General features: G+C 45.8%; 1 protein-coding gene across 10 annotated transcripts in view; it reads left to right on the forward strand.

Annotated features, from left to right (window-relative positions):
* Positions 1-12,093, forward strand: part of Senp1 (SUMO specific peptidase 1) — a 60,800-nt gene extending 48,707 nt beyond the window's left edge. For all 10 annotated transcript variants that reach the window (XM_050128987.1, XM_050129008.1, XM_050128946.1 and 7 more), the window contains 5 exons: positions 2,578-2,781; positions 3,496-3,575; positions 4,487-4,571; positions 5,058-5,153; positions 7,844-12,093. In XM_050128987.1, coding sequence (XP_049984944.1) covers positions 2,578-2,781; positions 3,496-3,575; positions 4,487-4,571; positions 5,058-5,153; positions 7,844-7,906 — 528 coding nt within the window. In that variant the 3' untranslated portion in view covers positions 7,907-12,093. The remainder of the gene's footprint in view (positions 1-2,577; positions 2,782-3,495; positions 3,576-4,486; positions 4,572-5,057; positions 5,154-7,843) is intronic.
* The last annotated feature ends 13,755 nt before the right edge of the window (positions 12,094-25,848 follow it).

The raw sequence follows: 25,848 nt of genomic DNA on the forward strand, positions 1-25,848 counted from the left end.
AAATTCTCAGCTAATAGGAGGGAATGTTGAGGCCACCAGACTCCCTCTGCTAGGATATAGGGAAAATGGAAGGGAACCCAGATCATTCCATGGAGCTAATTAACTATTGACTAGTGGGAAGAACCATTTCCTTCCCCGTTACAAAAAGCTTTGGATGGAGTCAATACCCAAGCAATGAAGAAAGGATTCTCTGTTCTCATCAATCTAGCTTTATAGTTGGTTCTTTCAGGGAGTGAGAAAAACCCTTTTAGAAACATGTTTAGTTTTTAAAACTTTTTCCTTCTGAAAAGTAGGATACTTATGTGTAACATGTCAACCCCCACCCTTTAAAAAAAAAAAAAACTTCAAGCTAACGATAGCAGAAGTGCTAGCTCTGGTAGGGAACTGGGAGAGAAATACTTGCATGGCTTTGTGTGCTTGGCTCTCCTTATCTCTCTGCCCTTGTTCTTTTACCTTTTTCCTTAGTGCTTATTGTCTGATAAAGTATGTAACCTACCAGCCCCTGCAAAAAGGTTTGACTATCAGTGACTGCCTGGTTATCTGCCTGTATATTGTGGCTTTGGGTATAGTAAATATATAACTACAATATATGTTTATAATAGTTGTATGTAGAAGCTGGAGAAATGGCTCAGTGGTTAAGAGCACTGCCTGTTCTTCCAAAGGTCCTGAGTTCAATTCCCAGCAACCACATGGTGGCTCACAACCATCCGTAAGGAGATCTGGTGCCCTCTTCTGGCCTGCAGGCACACATGCAGACAGAATATTGACAATACTGTATACATAATAAATAAATAAATAAATCTTTAAAAAAAATAGTTGTATGTATAAGTATAACATGGATAACATAGTAGATTAGGTAGATTCTGCCTAATTCTCTGAAAGAAAACTTACCCATTCCTTCTGGTTCATTTTCTCTCAATGGAGATTGTAATTTATTCTCTAGAAACCTGTGCTTGCTGGGCAGGTATGCCTGTCTTAGTGGATGTTTTCACAAACAGAGATACATTATTTAGGACCATTATTTTCTGGCAGTTAAATTAAATACCTAGATTTGAAAGCATACCATCTGTACCTTGATTGTACCTTGATTCCTTTTCATTATTCAAACAAGTAAGAACCAGTTAGCTTCAGGACACAGAATTAGCCACAACCTAAGTCCTCTGCTTCCTCAGGGTCCTCGGTGCACAGTGATCAGAGCTACAGGCAGAGCAGTGTCTTCAGAGCTGGCCCCCATCACCTAAGAGCACTTAATGCAGCTTCTCTGAAGCCACCTCTGCATCTCTATCTATAGGCCCTTTCTCTGCTCTAGACCATGCTCGGCTGTGTTCCTGGCAGTGTTCCTTGCTGTTGGACAGTGGCTCACTGCTCTGGCATCCTGGTGTGTAAATATTTGTCAAAGGACAGGGGCATTTTCCCATTCCTCAAAAAAAAAAAAAATTCTGAAAAATGTGCCTGTTTTCATAGTCATATTTCCAAGCTGTGGCTCAGTTAGCCCATTCATTCCTTTCAGTTGACAGACACTGGCCTGGCCGTAGTTAGCCACATAAAGTAAGTATGCTGTAATCTTTGGCCCTTTCAAGATTTAGTACCAGGGAGTCCTGAACTTAAAGGAACTGTAGACAGCATAGTTACTGTAGAGAAGACACTGCGTTGTTGACAGAAAGAATCCACTTCCATCAAGTTGATAAAGTATCTCCTCTTCTGTCAAGCATTTTAATTTACATACTCATACTTGCTATTGAAGTCAGGAGCTGAGAAAGCTAAACATCTGTTCTCTTCATGCTTGTGACTTGACTGTTAGGTCTTTAACAGAAAACAATTTTACACTATATCATGTCTCGCTCCTAAGAGAAATTGCTGTACTATTGCAAGTGTTTTCCTAGTTTACCTCCTGGCTTTTTGCTTGCTTAGATCTGCTTGAAACCGAAGCTGCATGCCATTGCCATGTGACCAATATGGCTTTGAATATGGAACCGGATTTTATGTCCTATTGCAAATCTTTAATATAAACACTCAAGTCTCAAACAGGAGGTGTTCCACAGGTTCAAGGCTAACTTGCACCATAAAGGAAGTTGAGTCCAGACTGCTAGAGTGAAACTGTCTAAACAGAGGGAGTGAGCAAAGGAAGAAGAGAGAAAAGGAAAGGAAAAGTGGAGGGGAGGGAGAGAGGAAGGAGAAAAGGGTATGGGGGAATAAGAACTGAGATCGGGATCCTCTTACTCAGTACAGAAACATTAAAGTAACACTGCCAGTGCATGCCTTCATTTCCTTTCCTCTAAAGCCTCACCTTCCTCCTTCCTCTCCGTGTTCTACAAGTCTGACTAAATCTGCCTATCCGTTCTGTTTTCCAGCAGTGAAACTTAGTTGTTTGATACTTTCAGAAGTTTGATTAATAAACTTTATATTAAGTAAAAACTGGATATTTTAAGTCTGTCTATTGGAGAATTCATTGAGTCGGTTGTGATTCAAAACATAATACATAAACATGTGAATGGCATACTGATTATTCCGTGTAACGGCTGCTCTGCCTGTCGTGCCACTGTTTGGACTGTTCTGATGTGTAATGTCTTCCTGCAGATCATCAATTTCTACATGAATATGCTGATGGAGCGCAGTAAAGAGAAGGGATTTCCAAGTGTACATGCGTTTAATACCTTTTTCTTCACTAAGCTAAAAACAGCTGGTTATCAGGCGGTGAAACGTTGGACAAAAAAAGTGGATGTGTTTTCTGTTGACATTCTTCTGGTGCCCATTCACTTGGGTGTGCACTGGTGTCTAGCTGTGAGTAGCTCCTTTATTTTTGGTGACATGAAAAGAAATCTACAAAGACAACATAGAGGGTCACTAGTTCTACATCTTTGCTTGATTATAGGGAAAAGTGGGATTTAGTAGTGATAACTTGGCTAAAAATCAGATAAATGAGTGAATTTCCCATTAGAGTAGGAGATGCTTGGCGTTGGCAGCTGTAGACCAGCTACCGACCTCAGCGTAAGACAAGGGGAAACGTGTTCGTGATGCTGCCAGCTCAGCTTGGGCTATTACTTCCTGCCTGTGACTTGCTTTGTGTATTTTTATGACTCTGGGAACACGCATACATCAAATTGATGTTATTAAAAGTTATTTTATATTCTGTTTTGAATTATGTGTAAAAGACATCAATCCAAAAAGAAAATATTAAGATTAAAGACAAACCCAGAATCTTGTCATCATCTTTGTTAAACTGTGAAAATGATCTTAAGATAGTTAACTAGTTTTCTTTGACTCATGTGTTGTTGATCACGGGAAAACTGAGCATAGAAAAATATTTTAGGCTAATTTCTAGGCCCACCAATTAATGACCCCCCCCCCCCCCCCCCCCCCCCCCCCCCCCCCCCCCCCGTATCACTCTACATGATCATAGCACAGAACATTACCCAGCTTCTCACAGTGTCACAGAAAGTCGGGGAGGGAAAGCTGATGCTGCAGCACTGTCCTCACTGCTCTGTTTGTTCCCAGGTCATAGACTTTAGAAAGAAGAGTGTCACCTACTATGATTCTATGGGTGGAATAAACAATGAAGCCTGCAGGATCCTCCTGTAAGTGCGAGTTGAGGACAGACAAAATTGTTTTTGCTTTCTCTGTCTTTCCAGCAGTTAAACTCAGTTGTCTGATACCTTCAGAGACATGACTTGTCATATCTCGTATAAATGCATATTTTAAATTCAAGTAGAGTGTAGTAATTATAATACTACAATATGTGTTAATGGGGGCAATTGTTATCTTGACACATTAAAATACGGAGTAATTCTATACATAGAGATTAAGCTAACAGAACTCATTTAAATCAGCTTTCTGAAATTTTAGATGAAAAATACCAAGTCCCACAGAGGTGACTTTTGGTTTGTTTGGGTCTTAATACTTAGTGAGTGGCTCACCTGGAAATTGGAATGCAAGTCTCTTATGTTCTATTTGCTTCTTTTTCTAAAACACCTATTCTTTGCTATGCACCTGGAATTCACTCTGTAAACCAGACTGGCCTCAAACTCGGAGATCCTGCCTCCTAAGGGCTGGGATTAAAGACTTGTGCCATCAACCACCCTGCTTGAATTTGTACTTGTTAAATTGTTGATTTGGATTGAACTTTACAAGGAGATCTGAGCCTACCAGTGCTAAAATACATATCCTGGTACTGCTAAGGACATTTTTAATCATTTAATATAATTTAAATAAATTATCCATTAGAGTGATGACTCTAAAAGGACCATACAAACCTAGAAATATATTTAAAAACTGTTCCTTAGGAAGATTAGTAGACTGAAGAACTTTAGGAAGAAGACTGTATCTATCGTGCAGTCAGAAGCAGAGATGCTGGCCCTCCTGGGTTGACAAAGTGGGCAGATGGTGGGAGTTTGATCAGTTGGCTTCTGAGATTGCCAGCCCCATCCTGGGGGTGACAGCTGCCATCAGAGCTCCACATGGCTCATCTCATTCTCTTCCAATGCCTTAGGCAATACCTAAAGCAAGAAAGTGTTGACAAGAAAAGGAAAGAGTTTGACACCAATGGCTGGCAGCTCTTCAGCAAAAAGAGCCAGGTATGTTCTTATTGATCTCATATAAATTCTTAAAAACTAGGGTGTGTGGGGAGGAGAGAGTTTTATCTGCTGTTTGATTCCCAGGGGCTTTCTAGCTTCATGTCTAGCCTGACTTCAGTTTTATCAGTTCCTCAAGGAAGATAAATTATTTGTGGGAAATCTCATAACATATTTTTTGTGTAAAACTGTTTTCTAAATGCCAAGCTGTTTTGCTGAATTGCTTACTCCTATGAGAAATACTTGACGATTTAATGCTTAGTGAAAGGACCAGTTTTTACACGCTTAGGTATCATGGAAATCTGAGATAGTTCCCTGTGGGATTAGTATGAAGTAAAACACAACGGTGGGACTAAAATACTACTTATTCCTCCCCTTAAACTTTTCTTACATAGTCATGTGTTCCCACAGTCATGTGTTCAGAATGTAGGGAAATGGTGTCAAAATGATAAAGAATCTTGCAAAAATAGTATGTTGTTTGTCTTTTAGGAAATTCCGCAGCAGATGAATGGAAGTGACTGTGGGATGTTTGCTTGCAAATATGCTGACTGTATTACCAAAGACAGACCAATCAACTTCACACAGGTGAGGTGGGCATTTAGGACAGAGCCTAGGCACCTGATACCCAAGCTACCCATAGCTGCCTTTCTAACTGTTTTTGTGGCCTCTGCCATACCTTTGCATGCTTCAGGTTGTGTCTCATAACACTGTTCACAGTCTATAACACTGCACTAACACAGCACCAAAGAAGACAGTGACAGTTCACATCCTGGCTTACCACGTGTCACATACGATAGTGAGTCTTGATTAAAAAGAAAGCTTTAATCTCTGTTCTCTTGTCTCCTCACCTACCTCTAATCTTGGAAGAAGCACAAAATGAACCAGAGAAAGCATTCAGATTTTGGAATAGACCCTGTCTTAGTTAAGGTTTTTATTGCTGCAAAGAGATGCCATAACTATGGCCACTCTTATAAGGAAAACATTTAATTGAGGTGTCAGAATACAGTTTCAGAGGTTCGGTCCATTATCATCATAGCAGGGAGGATGGCGGCATCCAGGTAGACATGGTACTAGAGGAATATATGAGAGTCCTACATCTTGCAGGCAACAGGAAGTCAAGTGAAAGTCGCACTGAGGGAAGCTTGGACAAAAGAGACTTCAAAGCCCACCTCTACAGTGACACACTTCCTCCAGCAAGGCCAAACCTCATAATAATGCTACTCCCTTTGGAGGCCATTTTCTTCCAAAGCACCACAGACCCCCAACATAATGTCCTCGTGTACTTTGTTACATCTCTTCCTTGTCCCCTTTCTCGGTGCATCTGTTCATTTTTCTGTATATTGTCCTGAGCCAAAGTTGATTGAAACTACAAGTTATTATGGTTTATTCTCATATGTTTCTGACTTAACCTTTTACTTCTATTGGAGTAAATGGCTTTTCTAGATTTTGTTTGAACCAGGACTTCATTTTAAACTTGTTCTTCTTGCTGAGGCCAGATAGATGGCTGACTGGTTTAAGAGCACTTGCTGCTCTTCCAGAGGGCCTAGGTTCAGGTCTTAGCACCTGCATGGCCAGGTGCAACCACTACTAACTACAGTTCCAGAAGATCTGCCCTCTTCTGACTTTCACAGGGACCACAGCATACACATGGAACACATACATGCAGGGAGAATATCATACAGATAAAATAAATAAATCTTTAAAAAGAAATAAAACTTACACTTTGTTTTCACCCAAGAAGTTTTTGCATTACCCTGGATATATAAATATATTAAATAGTAAATGAAACACACTGATAATAAACCAAAGAATTTATTTTAATACACTTCTGGTTTACATGTAACTTTACAGGTGAATAAAGGCAAAAATGAGTTTGCACACAAATGAAATGGATATCCTTGTTTTTACATAAAGAACTGAATTTGACTGAATTTTTGCTGTTCTGGGATACAGCTCATCTTCCTTGTTTTCATAGTTGATTTAATAGTTTGGTTTTATAATCAGCAATGCTGAGAATGCTATTGCACAGAAGTAGTACAAAATGGCTGAAGTAAGAGTCAAACGGCAATTTTTTAAAAAATATTTCCTTGTTTTTTCATTTTTGGGAGAAGGAAGCAACATGCACATGGCGGTCAGAAGACAACTTGTGGGAGTTGTTTCTCACTGCCACGAGTCCCAGGGTCAAACTCATGTCAGCAAGCTCGGTAGGAGGCAACTTTGCTCACTGAGCCACCCCATTGGCCCAAACAGCAAATTTTAAAATCAAAATTCTAGTACAATCCAATCCAAAAGTAAACCAATTAGATATCATATCACATGCTAAGAAATTATGATAGAAATGTACTAAATTCTTTTGTTTTTCATAGTTAAACCATTTTGTTTCTGTACGAGCAGAAAATGTTGTATATAGTAAAGACACTGCTGTTCACAGTGTCCAGTGGTCTAGAGTCTGACTGGGGTGTTTCTGGCAGCACTAGCTGGCATTCTGTGGTGTCACAGAACACGCAGAGCAAAGTGTGTGTCATACTCAGAGTCAAGACTGCAGTGAGGTCATGCGACACAGGGAGTTCTGCCAAAAGCACCTTCAACCCATTGTACATTTGAGCCCGAATTAATGTTTTGACACGGTATGCTCAGAACCTTTGACTGTTCTCAGATTTTTCACAGCTGCACATATTAAGTTTCATATTCAGATGCTCATATGGGTCGCCACCCAGAGTTTAAAAAATCCTTAGGAAAACTGGGCATGGTGGCACATGACTTTAATCCTAGCACTCGGAGGCAGAAGCAACCCAGTCTCTTATGAGTCAGAGGGCAACCTGGTCAACATAGAATTTCAGGTCAGCCGTGGCTACATAGTGAGAGCCTATCTCAAACAAAACTAAAACTGGATCTTGACCAAACTGAGATAGTGGTTGAAGTTCTCTTAGCTCTTCTCTGAGAAAGTACTTTTCATTTTCAGTCCTTAGTCTCATACTCTCTTAAGAGATCAACATAAAATACCTGATAGGTACCATTCTCAGAATTCTTATAGTCATTTGGGCTTAGCCCAATGACTCCATATGATGGCACTGTAATTCATACGGCCACAGAGTGGAAATAGTAGAAAAGAACAACGAGAAGAAAAGGCTACATGTAACCAAGAATGAGCAGTTTGGAAGACCAGAAATGTCACTGCGTCTGTTGGTTGAAAGCTGTAAGATGAAAGGGAGTATGGAAAAAGGAGTAGTGTGCCTACAAGAGTGAAAATTAAGAGTGTGTCTGTGTCCTTACAGCAACACATGCCGTATTTCCGGAAGCGAATGGTCTGGGAGATCCTCCACCGGAAACTCTTGTGAAGAATCTTGTGAAACTCTTGTCTCAGAGAGCAGACATGATAGTGTGGGGGACCAGCCCTTTGCCATCTACAGCCAGAGACCTTGGAACAGCTGCTCCTCACCCTGTTCATGTGCAGCCCTTGATCCTGGACCAGCCCAGGCGAGATGCACTCACAAGCACATCTGCCTTTCCTTTTGTATCTCAGATACTATTTTTGCAAAGAAACTTTGGTGCTGTGAAAGGGGTGAGGGACATCCCTTAGCTGGAGAGAGACTGCTTTTCACCTCAGTTCTGCCGTCTTGTTTCCAAAGGGCTCCAGCCTCACTGAGTCCCTAATTAGGAGCCCAAGGAAAACTTGGGAAGAATCTTGGTTTCTTATAAACTCTGGTTGCTAGGCCTTATCAAGAAGTAGGAAAGAGCGTGGACAGCAAGTAGGGATAAAAACCACCAGCACGTAGACATCACATGATTCCCGAGATGCAGAGTTAGGAATGGGAGCATAAACTGGACTTTGAGGCACAAGCCTATGTACCCCCCTCCAGAACCCTTCCTATTTATATGCCCTGATGTGAAGCCCAACTGCTTGTCCTCAAAGCTGTTTTATCACTGGTAGTATCATCCCATTCTGAGCATAGCGCACAAGCTCTGGCAGACCCTAAAGGCGCAAGCAGTCCTTTCCTTACAAGCAGGGGTTCGCATGTGCTAGCGCATGTGCTGTGGGAGGACCTACCCAGCAGTGCTGAGTGCAGCAACAGGGCCCCCACTTCACTGTTGCCTCCTTCTGACTAAGACGAAGGAATACCAGAGTTGGTCTGTGGCTAGTTAGTTTAAATATGTTTCTAACCACAGAGAATTTTATATACATATATACCTATCTGTATGTGTGTATGTACATGCATATATACACATACACACATGTGAAGTATATATTTCATAGGGATGTGCTTTTAAAAGAAAAAAGACTGAATGTGTTCACCATTTAGTCTGTAGGTTTATTTTCATCTTTCAAATTCCAGCATACAGTGATTCCCACCAACTGCTACGTATCAGGTGTTTATAGACTTCCTAAGAGTATTTTAAGATCTGAATGAATTTTGGCTTAAGAGTCAAGGTTATCAAGGTAGACGGCATTTTCAACTAAAAACGGGTGGAGTTTAGGTTGATAAGCCTGAGATTTGGAAACTGCTACTCCTTTTGTTCTTTCTAGCATCTCTCCCACCCTCTGAGAGCGCCCAAGGTTTAGATGGTGAGATGATCCTATGCCAGTGTCCTTTTGTACTGACGTTCCAGAACTAGAGCATTTTATACTTTTTCTGTATTGTAATAGGTAGTTTTATACAAAAATCTTTTCTCCTCTTTCCCATCCATGTGCCCCATCCTTCCCAGCATTGTGCTTCTTCCTTGGGCTTATTTGAAGATTTTACTCTGTTTTATACCAAGATCGTTTAGTACATTTTTCTATGTTTACCACAGGTTACAATCTGAAAAAAAAAAAAAAACTATTTTTTTTTTTTAATATTCCATTGTTAAACTGAGTGTTACCGTCTCCACTCCAGCCGCCAGTGCCCCCTCTCTTCCTTGGTCCCTGCATGTTGGAGGAAGAGACCCCTTTGTACATTTATGTTTCCTTCTTGCTACTCCTCTCTTCCTTCTCCCCTCCCTTTTTCTTTTATTTTTCCATAGGAAATAAATAGCTTTCTGTATATGAGTCGCTGGGACCTTTCACACTCTCTTTTAGAAAACTGTGGTGGTATGCAGTCTCACTGCAGGACTCCTGGAATATTGTCTGATTCTTGGTACTTACTGTAGTTAAAGTGGCAGCTGACTTGGTGGCACCTTGGACTAGTCATAATAAGACAAGCTTTTCAGGCTTTTCTATTATCTGAGGCTCATCAAAGATCGTTTTCTCTGTTTATTATTTGTTCCTTTAGACAATATCTGTTTTATCTCCTCAGAGACTTTTTGTGTGGACCAAAGCAACAAATATTCATTGCCATGTATAGCAGAATATGAGACTTGCAACAAAAGCACTTTGTAAAATATATAAGGAATTCTTGAGCCTGTCTGAAGTCAGCTCCCTTTCTCCAATGCAGTTTAAATGTGTACCAGGTACAAGCTAGAGATGCCAAGGCCACTGTCCATCCCAGGACTAATAGGAGTGGCCAGATGTGACGGAGTGGCTTAGTGGGAATCATGTGCAGACCTGGATAGTAAGCCATTCTTGAGAGCTAGCCAGCAGAGCAGGGCGAGTACCTGGGAACGTCCTTAATGCAAGAATGAACTTTGCTGACCAAGACTGAAGATGTTTCTGTATTCTATGGCTGAGGGTATGCTACCAGTATCTGTTTAGCCTGCTTTAAACGAAATGTGCCTATTGTTTCCCTTCCCTCTGTCTCTTCCCCTGGGTTCAGTGCCCATAGCAATCTTCCCTCCCCTACAAAAGGAATATTTGTAATAAGCATTACATGGCAGTTACAGACTTTTCAACAAAAAACTCACAGTCCCAGCAGTCATCCCCGGACTGTGTACAGAGGGAATAAGACTTGTTTCTGCCTTTTTTTTTTTTTTTTGAACATGTGATATGACATGGAATATAATTACATCCAGTTGATGACTTGAGATCCACTGTGACTCCCAGGAGTCTTATGTAGTGTTCAGTGTATTTCTCCATCATACAGCCTAGAGACTTGCTGTCAGTTCCCTCTTCTAAACATGAGGTGTACTTCCTTGTGGTAGCAGGTTCTATTCTTCAGCCAGTGTGACCATACTAGCCTCCTGTGCTCACTGTCCTCAGCACTGGCAGCTTTTTGTTTTAGTGTTTCAGGGGTAGAGCAGATAACCTGGCAAAACCTTTCCACCCATTCCTTCCCAAGGCTGCCCGTCTTCACCTGGTTTTACACGGCCTATGGTACTATCTCTAGTAGAAGAGAAGAGGGTTTGTTAAAGAGCTTCTTTATTTTTAAACTCGTAACCTCTGATCTCTCTGTGCCATCCTCCAAGCTCTGAACAATGTGAGAGTAAAAAGTGACTAGCACTTGGTTGTCTTGTTTTTCTTTGCTCTGCTTGCATAGTTGATGCTAGATGGAGTACGATGCTTTTGAGCTGGAGTTGAAGATCAATGTCAGTACTGGCTTGGTTGTAGAATTAAGGCCTACATCAGAACCTTGCCTAAAAAGAACATACCTAGATGCCGATGCCGGCTTTTCTTCTTCTAAGCTGAGGAATAGCCACCAGTTATTTGATGACTTCTAGGGAGGCAAGTGGAAGAGAGGTGCCCAAGAGCTTAGACTCCACTCTGCTCAGGCACCCTCATTCAGTTGAATCCTTTCTTAAGCACCTACTAAGTACATGCGCCCAATCTGATCTTAAAGCCCTCCCTGGTCACACTATCTTAAAAATCTTTGTTTGGACATCTGTAGCCCTAATGAGGGAATGGGATAACTTCCCCGTTTGCCTTCATGGATGGACCAACACTTAGAGCTGTCAAGGCCAGGAAAATGGGTTGATGCTGTTTTTTCTAATCAACAGTGCAGGCTTCTACATTGTTGTGTGCCGAGGATTTGGCAGGGCTCAATCTCTGAAGCATTAGTTTAGACTGATAGTATTGTAGGGGTGTGAGGGGGATTGCTGATTCATTGTCACCTCCAGAGGGTTCCTGCAGATCACAGACAGTGCTCCACGCGACATCGAGAGGGGCACTGTCCTCAGTCCAGCAGGCTGTCATTTGGGGGTCTTAGGCCCTTCAAGAGGGTTCCCAAGAGGCTTTTCAGAATACTTTGAGTAGGTTTCTCCTCCATCCTTTTATTGACAGTGATATCCCTTGCACACTCAGATGATGGGTGCCTCTCTCTCTGCCTCACCCTCTAAAGGCACTGCCTTCCTGAAACACAGGGAATCCCTGTCTAGGTATCTCAAGGGTGAGGCCAGGCACTGGACTTACAAGCCCTGAAATGGAGAGGAAAGATGGTTTGACCAAGGAAATAAAGGCCACCTTGTCCTCGGGGTCTTACAGTCTGTAAGTTTATAGTTTGCCTGAAGGGAAGCTAAGCAAACACAATACCTTGTCATTAACATAGTGAAGGAAGCTGAAGTGGAAGCAAGGACAGGGGTGGGGTGTGTCAGGGATATTGCCTTTTTCTGTGTATGTCACTCCCTAGTTTTGTTTTGTTTTTAATTGATTAATTTAAAATAAATTCTGTGGATTTTGCTTCTGTGCTTTGACTGGGGACCCTGGGCTCAATAATATATTTGTCTGTCTCTGAGACTGTTTCTGTCTCCTCTCATATATCTGAGATAATGTGTGTATATGTACATATATATATATATATATACATATACATTACATATATATCCTTCAACTGTATGCTGATCCAAACTGGGCCAGTGATTGGATCCTCACTGTGGTCTGGATTTCTGAATCCACCCCTTAACCTGGAGACTGAATACTGTTCATTCATTCATTTCATTCCACATACCTGGAAATGAAGCCTGGAACACAAATAACATGCAAATCTGTGGCTTTCTGGTGCTTTTAAAAACTAAACCTGTCTGCAGAGGCTGCCAGAGAGCTCTCTTGAGGCGAGGCACACCAGTCAGGACTCCTGGCTGCTCCGCTAACTGCACCTTTGTCTCCTTGCTTTCCTGCATGCCTTTCTCACCGCAGCACCTAGTGCTTCCCTAGGCTCGCGCTCACAACAGTGAAACTACAGAGAAACATTTATCTGTTGGTTAGGAGAGCCTAGGTTGTCGCTGGACAGATTTTTGAACTTGGGTTTTTGTTGTTGTTGTTGTTGTTGTTTGGCGTAAGATTTTTCAAACATCGCACAATGGCTTGAGTGGAGAATGAAATCTTTAAACCATGTACTTCTTGACTCTCATTACATAACTGGCTATTGCCTGAATGTTCCACACCTGACACCAAACAAGGAGACTGTTCTCCAAGTGGGTTCTACACTCAGTGTTGGTAAGAGATACCCTCTCCCCAGCTACTCCTGTATGGTTCTCTGGTCATGGCTGTGCAGAAAATCCCAAAGAAAAAGGGATGGGTGCTTGTTCTTTACACACTGACACTTCCTAAATCTAGGGGAAATGTTAGTTCCTCATCCTGCCTGTGTGCATTTACCGTCAGCCCACTGCAGGCCAGACTTCAGTCTCTGCAGTGGCCTGGCGGACCTGGCTCACTCCCTCTCTGACTGCCACCCTGCTCCTCTCCCCTGCCATTTAATGTTTACCACCTGACCTCTTAGCCTTGCTGCCTCCTCTAAATGTGGAACACCCGGTCCAAAGTCTGTAGCTTCTTCACTCACGTTTTTCTCCTGTACTTACCAGCAACTGGGCATGATGCTAGCTACTGACTTGTGTTAAGTATCTCTTGATATAATGTCTACACTATTCCAGGTGTCTAGAACAACTGAAGGGGACAGGCTGGTTGAAGGGGTGAATGAATTGCTATTATTGATGTCTCCAAGTTGTGTTAATCGAATGACAGTTTTGTGTAACCCAAACTGGCCTCAAATGTGTTACGTAGCCAAGGATGACCCTGAGCTCCTGATCCTTTTGTCTGTCTCCCAAGTGTGTATCACAGCTCACTGTTTTTGATTTGGATTCGTGTTTTATTACACTTTTTATTTTGATTTTATGTATGTGAGTGTTTTGCATGCATGTCTGTGTAGCACTTGCGTGCCTTTTGCCTGCAGAGGCCAGAAGAGGGTGTCAGGTCCCCAGGAACGAGAGTAACAGGCAGTTGAGCTACCACATGATGCTGGGAACTGAATCTGGGACCTCGGGAGGAGTAATTAGTCTTTTAACAGTGGAGCCATCCCTCTAGCCCCATGGGTCTCCTTTCGAGATGGCCTCTCTGTATAGTCAGGCTTTCGATCCTTCTCATTCTCCTGAATGCTGGGATTAGATCATGTGCCTCCATTTCTTGCCTTCCATCTTGAGGGCTTCGATGTTGATGTTTGTCTGTTTGTTTGTTGTTTTGGAGAAAGAGTCTCACTATGTAGCTCTGACTGACCTGGAATTCATGTGTACGAGGCTCATCTCGAACTCAGAGATCTGCATCTTTCAGCCTCCCAAGTATTGGGCTGGCTCCTGATCTAAGTTCTTGTTTTCTTTTTCTTTGGCTACAGAATCTCTGGCTTCAAGGTTTTTGTTTTTTTATTTTTTTGTTTTGTTTTGTTTTGTTTCTACATAGCAACTAGAGCCATCTTCCAGTAGTATTAACAATACAGTAGCAGTAAAATTCAAGGCCCTGGTCTTACAGGCCAACCGTTTCATATGCATTGCTTCCTTGCCCCTCAGCAGTCTGTGACGAGGAACTGTTGTCACCACTTCAGAAATGAGAAAATGAAGCATGGACACTGAACAGGTCATCCTCCCAACCAAGAGCAGGGAACTCAGGGGTGCTGCTGCCCTGTGGCTGCTTCATGCTCATGAGGAAAACACCCCACCAAAGGCCTCTTGCAACCTGTTAAAGAAACCCGGGCAGAGAGCCTTTAGTGGGACCCGCTCCGTAGTCCTCACCTAGTCCTCACCTCTGTGTTACTCCTCTCTTCACCTTAGTTTGGAAGGGAGGGAGAGGTGGAGTCCCTCTGCCTTGAGTTGTTTCCTTGGCTTCTTCAGACAGGCGGTGCTGAGGTCCTCTCCCACCCCTCCTCAAGTGTCATTTCTCTTCTCTACCTGTCCACTCTTTTTCCTTTAGAGTCCCATCTAAGCCAGAAAAAGATAAACCTAAGGACAGAGGGTGATGAAATACAGAGACGCCAGGTGGCCCCAGCCCATCCATGCACATGGCCTCAAGAAACAGGCAAGGTTTGCGCCGGATAGGGACACGCACGTGCGCGCGCACACACACACACACAGAGAGAGAGAGAGAGAGAGAGAGAGAGAGAGAGAGAGAGAGAGAGAGAGACTGGAGACATTTCTAGTGGTCCATTCTGTCTTTTCACTCATTCTTGTCAGTGTGAGTTTCCTCTGCCTGAGTTTGAGAATCTCAGGAATGCGGAGCCCAGAGCCCTCCCTCGGTCTTCCATTTCCCCCCCCCCCCAGCCCCTTTGCCCTGTGAAGGAAATTTTATTCAAGGAGCTAAGTGGGAGGAGTCATGACCCTTGGGCTGTGCTCTCTCAGCCCTTCCCCCACCCTCTGCTGTTTCCCAAACGGTTCTGCCAGTTTTCATCACAGATGGCTTCCACCCTCACCAGAGGCCTTGCTTGATGGTAATTGTTCCTAATTGTTTGCCCTGGCTTACGAGGCCTTTCTTGGCTGCCCTGAGCCAATAGCTATCTTGCATTTGCTTAGAACATGGACTCAGTGAGGGAGGCAAGCCTCTTTGGACCTCAAACCCTGGCTTTCCAGATATAATTTAGATGGAAGTCTCACAGAGAATAGTAACCAGACTTGAAGAGCAAGGACCTGGGGGTGCGTTGGACATTTCCCTCCCAAAAAGACACTCAGTACCAGGGATCTTTGGGGTCTGCCAGAGGGAATGGCAGCACTCCTAAGTGGAGCTGGGAAGCTGAGGAGAGCTTGAGGGTGGCACATAACCTTGTCCCTTTCTCCTTCAGCTGCTCCTGATCCCCTTCCTTCTACCACCAGGAAAAGGGCAGTCTAATATACTAGTTAGAAAATGATTTGGAGGTGACAGCCCAAGTAAGGATAGAGAGTGGAGCAGTTTTCCACAGCCCCAGACCTCTAAGGTAGTCTCAGAGACATGCCAGAGAGGGGCTAAGCTAGCACCATTCCCTTAGATTTAGTGATGGGTGATCACACTGTCTTTCTTTTTGTTTGAGTCAAGACATCAGGTAAGATTTTGATGAAAAAAAATATCTTTATGGGCAAGTGATTTTAGTCATATATAGTCATCCATCTGCCTATCTGTCTACTACCATCTAGTCAACCATTAGCTCAGTTAACCTCTTCGGGTCCCACTCGGTGCCAGGCTCTGGGGTATAAGGACGATATGGTGTGGTTGCTAGTCTCCATGGGTCTGCCCGTTGGTCCCCAGGAACTTTTCTCAGCTCCAGTTACTTGTACAGAAGCCGAATCTCCCTTCTGTCATGTAGGGAACCAGATTCCAACCCAGGAGGTCTTCCAGTGGATAACTAGAAGTCTTAAACCAGAGACCATTGGTAATGGGGGCCAGGATAGCGGTTGGAGGGGTGAGGGAGGCGTCCAGCCAGGCCACTGAACCCATTACTGTGGTTTGGCTCTGCTGGTAAAAAAATTAAAAAAAAATAGCAAGCTTAGACAACTGTCTCCCTGTGTCCTGTGCTCCAAGCTGCTCCCAGACAGGAGTCACTCCATTAAACAAACTACTGCCAAGGGCAACAGGGGCCTGGGCCCAGAGAGGTCTGGAAGGGAGAGTGGGGACATAGGGCCCCTGGACAGGACTTGGGCCTGCCTGTCCATTACAGATACGATTGTGCAAGTGAAGCCACCTGGCTAACTGGAAGTCAGCATACAGAGGGAAGAGAAAGGCACACTCAGGGTCCCGGCACCGGAAGGGGCACACATGCTGACATGGCCGATGGGTTTACTTGCTGGAGCGTGTTCAAGAGGAACTTGGCAGTAGGGGTTAGAAGAGATAACAGCTCGTCGGGTGGGACATCAGTACTTCATTCTAAAATCAGAAGGACTGTGTGCTCTGGGCTTCTCGGGCCTCTCCCCTTTCTGCGTGCAGCTGAGGTTGAGTTAATGGGACCTGCATACACAGAGGCTCACACAGCCTTGAGGACAGAGGCCCATTCATTCCAGGAGCCGCAAAGCACCTCTTGGACTGGCCTGTAGTCCTGGTCCTGTCCCACCAATGTGCAAGGAAGCGACGTGCATCTTTGCACATGCAGCCTTACCCTCAAGCACACACACAAAAGCCACACTCAGCGCTCTGACCACCCCCTCCCCACCTCATGCCTCCTGGATCAGCCTCTGGCTCTGCCTTTCTCATTCGTTCACCCGTGCTGAGTCCATTGGAGAAACCGCCAACAGACTCCTGGACCCCGGGCAGCCCACCTTAGTGGTACTTGGAAAACTTCCCAGATCTTGGAGGAGAAAAACATCTTAGCCAAAGAACAGCATGGAAAAGACAGCAGAGAAGAGGGTTCCGGTGACAGTTGTGCCATTGGTGAGCTTTGAGACCCGCACCAGGATACTTCACCCGTCTGGGATTGTCCCTACTGTGAGGTGGGAGAGAACTTGAAGAGGGTCCCTATATAAGCCTACTGCAATGATGTGCAATGCACAGAGACCTTTGAGTCCCCTCTGAGCCGAGCCCACTGGGTAAGAGCACTGGATGTTCTTGTAGAAGACAGGTTTTGATTCCCAGCACCCAGTGGCACTAACAACCATCTCTAATTCCATTTCCTGAAGACTTGAAACCTTTTTCTGGCTATTTAGGCACTGCATACATGTGGTGCACAGACATACATGAAGGCAAAATACCCATACACATATAAAACTTTTTAAAGAGTAGGTGAATAGCCAGTGATTTTTCTGAACATTTCAGGAGTCGGTTCTTTAAGTGATGCAAGCATTGCTGTTTAAGCCCACACCATCCCTTAGGGTCAGAATCAACTTCACTGTCCCTGGAGTGTCTTTATGATCCTCATTCCTACAGCTCAAGCTGTGGAAACTGATGGTCTCCTCTGATGGACCGGATCCAGCTCTGCAGGGACCAAGGGAAGATGGCAGATGCCAGGGGAAAATGGCATGATGCTGTATGTCAAGAAGACTATGACGACAACTCCATGGGAGTCTCGATTTCTGGCTGTTCTGTGCCTGTGAAAGAGTGAACTTCTTCAGTCTTCCCGAAGCCCCTCACCGTGCCCCTCTCGGGTATCCATGCTTGCATCCCTGCTCCAGCACAGGCTAACTTCCTACCCTGGAGGGCCCCGGGGGCCTGTGTGCTCCAAAGGCAGCCCAGAAACACCTCAGCACACTGGGAAAGGACAAGCGCTAACTAAAATGTCAATTTTTAACTCCAGTGCTTGATTATTTTTGTGTCAAAATAATTGATCGCTATGGAAAAGGTCAGAACTCTAGAACTAGTCTTCACCATTACAACTGCTTTTATTTTTTTAAAGCCGATCTTTCGACGATTGGCACGTGTAAAGGTTATGATCCAGCACTAAGGGCTCTGCATTGCCCCAGGTAAGAGAAACCCTCACACGTCGCTCACCATAGCCCTGAGAAACAGCCACGTGGGACCAAGGGGCTTAGCTCCAGCCTCAGCGCTGTCACTTGCTAACTAAGGGGCTCGTGGGTTGCCTTCCCTGTACCTCACCTCAGCCATAGTATTTCCAGCTCTTACCTATGTGCATGCCAGCGTCGGGTTTCTTTACAGACTGCAGTAACTGCAAATGGGGCTTCTGATATGAAAGCAAACCAGTGGTCCCTTCTGTCAGCATGAGTTACTGGTAGAGAGGAGGATGGAAGGAAGTCAACGAGTGGCCACTAGGAGACTTAGGATGTCATCTCTCTACCTCCTGGCCTCAAGTCCAACTCAAAGATCCCCAGAGGAAACCTCAGACCCCTCCAGTTCTGGGCTCACAGTTTGCTGAAAGCAGCCTAAGTTGCTGAAATAAACACCATTTTTTCACATGAACAATATAGATTTTATTCAAGGTGTATTTCTAAAAAGGTTATTATTGCTTTACAAACCACAAATCCAGGACCATGAGAGGCATGACTCTTTAGCCCCGCAACACAGGACTGCTTGGTCCTATGGTGTCCATGAGTACTGCCCTTCCCACGGCCACATCTTCCCTCCGGCTGTGGCAGAATGAAGTTCAGTATAGCCTGTTGGACCCATGGTTGTCCCAGCCTATGAATTGAAAATTGCCTCTCCCTGGACAGCCCCCAAGCACTGCATATTTTTCCAGCACCTCTCACCAGCCCCACAGATGAATTTATCTTTCTACATGTGCCATTTGGCTGTTTCTATTGCAGGAGACCATGGGTTCAATGGGTCTCACTGTTCTGCCACACTGACAAACAGCCACAGCTCTGTTCTCTCGGCCAGCCCTGGGGCCTGGAGGCCTACTTGTGGGAATTCCAGAACGTTAGAGCTGGATGAAGGACCACAGCCCTTGCTTAGTACTGCCCAGCCACTGCACGGGAGGAAACTGAGGCCTGGGGGAGAGCATCTTAAGGGGTATGAAATGGCAGGTTTTCCCGTGTTAAATCCAGTGTGCGCCCCACGCCAGCACCAGTGGGCTCCCAAAGCCCTGGCCTGCTGGCCTCAGTCACTGAGAAAAGTCTGGTGTTCAATAATAGGTGAGCTCTTCTCTAACCCTGGGCTAAAACCAGTCTCCCATTCCCTTTAATGTTCACCTTTGTGTAGTGTCCAGAGAGAGAAAGGACTGAGTTCACTTTTTTTTTTTTTAAGATTGAAGTCAGTTGTCCCTAAAAGGGAGTGCCACAATTCTTGGCCCTTCTTGAGCCTATGGCCACCAGACTGGGTATAAGGTTGCACACCCTGGGTCTCATGAAAAATAAATCCAATTAACTTTCATAACAGAATTATTAATTCACAGAACTGAAAATCATGGGAGGCTCAGGATAGCTCAATCGCGCTTTAGTTAGTTTCCAGTAGTTCCCTTGGCACTGCCTTCCTGATATGCGGCCCCTCACAGTAAGGGCTCCCTGCAAATGTAAAACCTCCACACAAATCTTGTACAAGAAGAGAAGGATCTTTTCCTTCCTTGTCTTTAAACCGAGATTTTCCCCATACTTCATATGGCCCTAACTGTTGCCAGCTTTCTCGTGTCTGGAGAGACGGTTCCGTGGTTAAGAGCATGTACTGCTCTTCCAGAGAACCCTGAGTTTTTCTCCCAGCACAACTGCCTGGAACTCCAGATCCAGGAGGATCGGACTCCTCTGGCCACTGCAGACACCTGCACTCACAAATGCACATCTACCATCTAACACACGCACACATACACACACACTTAAACAAGTTTTTAATAAAATAATTTCTTGTGTGGGTCCTGGAATTAGCCTAATTGACCCAGGTCAATCAGGTCCTTTCTGAACACTAGGGAATTAGAGTACTCTCAAAATAGCAATTTTCTGCACAGGGATACCGAGTATGACAGATGCTGGGGGCAACCAGAGACCCATTCACAGCAACATTTATAAGGTCTACATGAGATAGAGCGTCCAGGGTTTCGAACAACACCCGGCACATAGGAAGCGCTGTCATTTTTATTAAAACTGTTAGCATTATTGCTGTCCTAAACACATGCCGTGGATCAGCTTCCAACACTTTACTGAGGGCTAGCTTAGGGATATACTAGCTGTAAAATACATCTGTGTGGAATACGGACAGACTGTACATATGCAGTGTACAATAGTTGTATATGAATAGCCAGGATTCCCTAACACCCCAAACATTTAAAATGTGTGTATGTTGAGAATTGTTGGAGTCATTTCTAATGGTAAAAAGTCTCCTAAATTAAGAAGGAATTCTCTTATTTAGGAATTACTTGTTCTTATTTTACATGTATGTTTTCCCTGAATGTGTGTCTGTGTATCAGGTATGTGCCTGGTGTACACAGAGGCCAGAAGAGAATGATGAATTCCCTGGACCTGGAGGTACAGATGGATGTGAGACACCATGTGGGTGCTGGGAATTGAACCCAGAACCTCCAGAAGAGCAGCAAATGCTCTTAACTGCTGAACCATCTCTCCAGCATCTCAAAGGAATTTCTTTATCTTTGGTACCCATTATCTCTCCCTAGTCTCACTCCCGGTCTTCTACTCTCTTCTAATATTGACATTTTTGTCGTCCACAAAAGAGTTAAAATGCGGTATTTGTCTAGCTGTGCCTGGCTAATTTTAACATGTAATTATCCTCAAGTTTCATCCACAATGCCACAAATGGTAGGGTTTTATTCTTTTTATGTTAGACTAACACTCCAAGTGTGTATGTACCAAGCTTTCTTCATCCGTTTACCTGTGGACACCCTGGCTGGTACAAGCCTCCTGCAGTATTTCAGAATAGCTCCCTGGCTATAGTCTGCATGTTGCTTCTCTCTTAGGCCTGTAGTCTCAGGCCCCAGAGACCTTTCAGCTCTGGAGCTCTGCCACCCACCCTTCATAATGGTCTCTGCAGCCCTGCATCTCCCAGCGGCACCCAGCAGCTGTGCTCTCAGATAGCTTCCGTTATGCTCAAGACATTGTAAGCTCTTCCTCTCAGCGTGGTAAGGCACCCAGGCCCCCTACTCTGTTCCGTCCTGTGATTTGTGTCCTTCCAACAGCAGTCCCACAACTTGTGGTAGATAAATGTTACCCTTCGCTGGGCTCCTGTTCTCTCAGGGACACAGCCTTCTCTCCTAGAAAGAACGTCCAGGGGGCATCCTCGGTGACTCCTTTAATGGTTCCTACCAACTCCTGGTTCTCTGTGGGTTGATCCCAAGTTTGAGAAACTAAAACCCTATGGGAAAGTTCTGTGAGCAAAGGCCCCTGGTGTAATTCATGCCGCTCAATGTCCAGTACAGACAGCAGTTCTATGGCTTCTCCTGGGCCTACTTGGAACAGCAAACACAACTAGTCCTACAGATTTCTGGGCACAAGTAGTGCTGGTTCCTAAGATTTTGGTGGCTTCTAGGTCAGCACCAGCCAACTGCCTTTAACTTATTGTGCCTAGAGGAAATTGTCCAAACAGGTCAGTTCCTCTTGCTTTGTGGGCACCAGATAGTCCATTAAGACCTGTGTCACGAATCTGTTCAATGGCTCAGTGAAAAAGCAAGGAAAGTTTATTGTTTGTAGTTTATAGATAAGAATAATAATCCGAGAAACATTTAAATGGCTTGCTTAAGGCCAGTCAGCTAGATAGTAGGAGAACAGGCCACCTGCAAGCCCAGGTTCTTCTTTGCCATTGTTCCCGGGTCCTGGGCAAGAGAACCTTGAAGATCCCAAGCAAGCCCTCACCTAATACCTAGCCTGGTGAGTACTTGCGATCCTTTGTCTTTTCTGTCACAGTTCGAGCCACAGTGGGGACTGGGCTGAGCAACAGAGCAGCCAGCCAGCTTCTTTCCTGCCCTGTGTTTGTCCCTCGGTGATGAGACGATAGTGCGATCAGATTCTTAACTATGCCTAGAAACGCGGCCTTGATGACATGCTAAGCTCATAGGCTCTGTAACTCTCAGGTTGAACACCCCTGCTTTCCTCTGACTCCAGGCTCCAATCAGCCTACACTCCCCTCTGTAGAACTTGATTTTCCTTTCTGCCAGGCTCTGTCTCTACCACTGCTCTATCTCAGCTTTCCTCTCTCATTAGCGTGCCTCACCTATGCCTCCTTCTGAGCTTCAACACCCAGCTGCCTGTGAGAGGCCCCCAGCCCTCCATGGGCCCTGCCCCTCCTGGATGGCTGAGGCAGGCCCAGGGCTGCAGTTAGAGCCACTTCCTCGGATACAAAAGGTTCTTTCTCCCGCTCAGAGATGAGGTTTCCAGGCAGGTTATTTTTATAGCAGGATCCTTCAGAGAAAATAAACAAAGTCTCACACGCACGCACACACACACACACACCCCAGTCCTTCACACCCCTCAGCCCCTTCCCTGAAGAGGGGCCCAGCCTGACTGAGCCGACATGAGGACGCCCACTGCCCCAGAGTGGCTGCTGTTCCCAGAAGTGAGGGTTCAGGTTGGAGGAAGGGCGCCTGGGCTGGCAATTGAACTGACAAACATCCTTTGCCCCTCCCCCAAGCAGGAGATTGGGGTCAGCTGGCACTCTAGAGGGGCTCTCAGCTTAGGGCGAGAATAGAGCCCCTAGCCCTGTATCTGTAGGGAAAGATGTAGACTCAGACATCACTGATGATTTCCCGACTGCTGATCAGGGGCCAGCCAGACTTGCTGCTCTCAGAGGCACATCTCACATCCATCCATTCACTGAGTCCAATCAGCTGGACCTTATCGCTCAGTACCCACCTCTGTGTGCCAGGCACCGTGTTAGGTGCTCGGCAGACAGAAATAAACAAGACCGCTCATGGGGCCATGCTCTGAGAGCCTACTAGCTGGAGAGAGGGACCTTTATGGCCACACCACAACAGCTTGAGGCACAGATTTTTTATGCGCTCCTTGCAGTTGGCAAAACTGAGATTGCTGAGGTCAAGTGACTTATCCTGGGATGACATATGTGTCTTTGAAGTAGAGGGGCATCAAGCACCAGGGATCCGGGGATCTCGCCATCAGGTTTCCTGTAGGGAAGACTTTCAGCTAAGATGGTATAGGGAACGAAAAGCCTGGGAAGGGGTGTGGGGACAAGACATGCGCTGCTGTGCGGATGCGGTGAGAGCTCGGGCCGTTCCAGACCTGAGGTGGGCACTGCATTCCCTAACCCTTGAGGTGGACAGTTGGCAATGGTGCCTCCTCTGACAGAGTCCGAGAGAGGAAGGCCTTTCATAAGCAGGTCACTGTAGTCACAAAGGTCCTTTATGATGGAGCCTTGGGTTTTTTTTAAAAAAAAAAAAAAAAACATAAATCATGCACATTCCCGGCCAGGCACGACAAAAATACACAGCCTCGGCGGGTCCCTGCACAGCAAAGGCAAACAGATCCCTGGAGCGACGCTGGGTGTCCACACAGACAGCCACTGTCCTCAGCCTCCCCCAGCAGAGTCTGTGCCCCAGCTTTGGGGAGCTTTCCTCCTCATTGGCACGACAGAGAACTCCAGAGACCGGACATTCACGCTAATTCCCCTGCAGGAGAAGTGGAACCAGTTCCAGTGTCCCCTCAGCCACAACACACATTTGGAGCGCTTCTGACTGACTGTGGAATGAAGGAATGTGCCCCTTGTTTAGAAGCTCCGAGTATCATTGGGAGCCTGAGCTTGTGAATTCTCCAAGAGCCCAAAATAGCATCCAGGTATCTGCTTCCTTATCTCTGAAACAGAGCTAATAATACATATGTCACTGAAGGCCTTAGAACCTAGATAGGCAGGGGCAAAGCCAGCCCTGAGCTGAGCACTAAATGAATCGGAGCCTCAGCTGACTTCCTCAGGACCCTGGCTAAACCCCATCTCCTTCATTGTAGCTTGGGAATGGCTATACTGAGATTCTGGGATCCAGAGTCCTGGGCCCTGCCCCTACTACAAAAACTTACATAATGAAGGCTGCTCTGACCTTATCTCTTAAGCACCCCCAAATGAAGCAAGAGACGTGGCAGCCCCCTAGGACCCAGCCTGAGCTGGAGACCCTACCCTTCGACTCTCTGGTTACCACCTGCCCCCTCTCTGGGCCTCGTTTATTGTTTTGTGTTCTCTGGGGACTGACCTTAGTTTTTACTTTAAAAGCCTTTTCCTGCCTTGGCCCCTCTTCGGTGACACCTGGAATGCCTCATGAAGCTGCCGCTTGCTCGTCTGTCACTGCTAATGAGATTTCTAACAAAGCCGTGAGTAGCTGGGAAGTCCACTCACACAGACTGCTGGCCTGCTGCCTGGGGAACCAGGCTTCTGCGGGAAGGAGATGTGACAAGCAAACAGGGAGGGAAACACAGCATTTCTTTCCAAAAAGGCCATGGGGGCAGGGACTGTGGAGTTGCATGCGACAGGGCCTGCCTTGCCTTTGGCATGCACCCGAGTGGCCACCAGGACCCATCCCGTCCCCACACTTTGTAGCCACCTGAGCAGGAACTGAAGGAACCAGGATCGAGAAACAGGGTTCGAATCTTGTAGGGTGTTCCTAGTCTGATGGCTGGTACCGGTGGAGATTGGCGAATGCTTTCTACAGTCTGTTCAGAACAAACACCCTGTCTGTTCGCAGGCACCGTCTCTGTTGCCTCCCTCTCGTCCCCTACACTGGGGACATCCACACACCACTTCCGCCATATGCCCATTCCTGGGAAGATGCCAGTTAGTGGCGCGAACTGACATTAGAAAACGAAGCTTGAGAACGGGCCTTGGAGGCACAACTACACGGAGAAGAGAGAGGAGACGGCTCTGGGATGACCAAGAAGAGATGACCCTCAAGTCTCCACAGAAGGGGACTCAGTTCTCAGACTCTATGGAACCTCCAATCAAGAGAACCCTAGGGAACTCACTACAAGGCATACACAAGCAACCAACACGTTTACCATATACCTGCTCCATGGAAAACGAGCATCAAGACTGCTCTAGGCAAGAGCCGGGCGCCACTTTCAAAGAAGACACAGCATCGGTCGCGGGAGGTAGATACAGTTGCCATCCCCTTCCGGTTGCAGGTGAGACAACTGGCTGAGAGGACCAAGGCTGGTACACTGTGCTGCCAGGATCACACTGAAAGCTGCCCTGAACGTGCACTGTCTCGCTGGCACAGAGGGCACAAGGGTGAGAGACAGGCAGATTGCTGCCAGGTAATTCACAACCATAGGGCAGTCTGAGACTAGGGGAGACCAAGGGAGGGAGCTCACTGCCCTCAACAGGAAGCAGCTAGGTGTATTGGAGAGAGGCTGACCTGGGCTAGAGATGGGCTCTTGCTGTGGACGGGAGTTAGTTGCCGTCCTTTGGTAAGGGCAGCTCTTAAAGCCAGTGCAGACAGGCAGAGGACAGGAGAACCGTGGCCTCATGACCCAGGAAAGGTCACTGCAGCTCTCTGGACCAGGAGCGTCTCTCCAGGGCACACTCTCCTTGTTCAAACCAAATCGTGTTTGTCGGCCATCAGATCGCCACATCTGGGCGGTGTTGTGAACTGGGATCAAGTGTGGAGTCAAAGGACACCACAGACAGCTGTGGGCTTAGTAGTTTCCTTAGCCGGCTTCTCAGTCCGCCCGCTTTACAGGAACCATTTCAACAGAACCCTCCCCCAGTCACCCAGCAGCCTCTGCTCTCAGGAAGTGTTACCTTGTTACCTGCCCCTTAATTTCCCAGCTCAAGTGACCTCACTGGAAGAGACCTCATTGGAAAAGACTGTCAGAATATCATTCAGTAGCAGGGGAAGGGGAGGGAAGGAAGTCCTGCAGTGGGAGAGGGACTCTATAAACAAGGCCGGGG

This window comes from Alexandromys fortis, unplaced genomic scaffold (genome assembly GCF_014885135.2).
Source record: "Alexandromys fortis isolate MF-2015 unplaced genomic scaffold, M_Fortis_MF-2015_v1.1 scaffold_28, whole genome shotgun sequence".
Classification (NCBI taxonomy): Eukaryota; Metazoa; Chordata; class Mammalia; order Rodentia; family Cricetidae; genus Alexandromys; species Alexandromys fortis.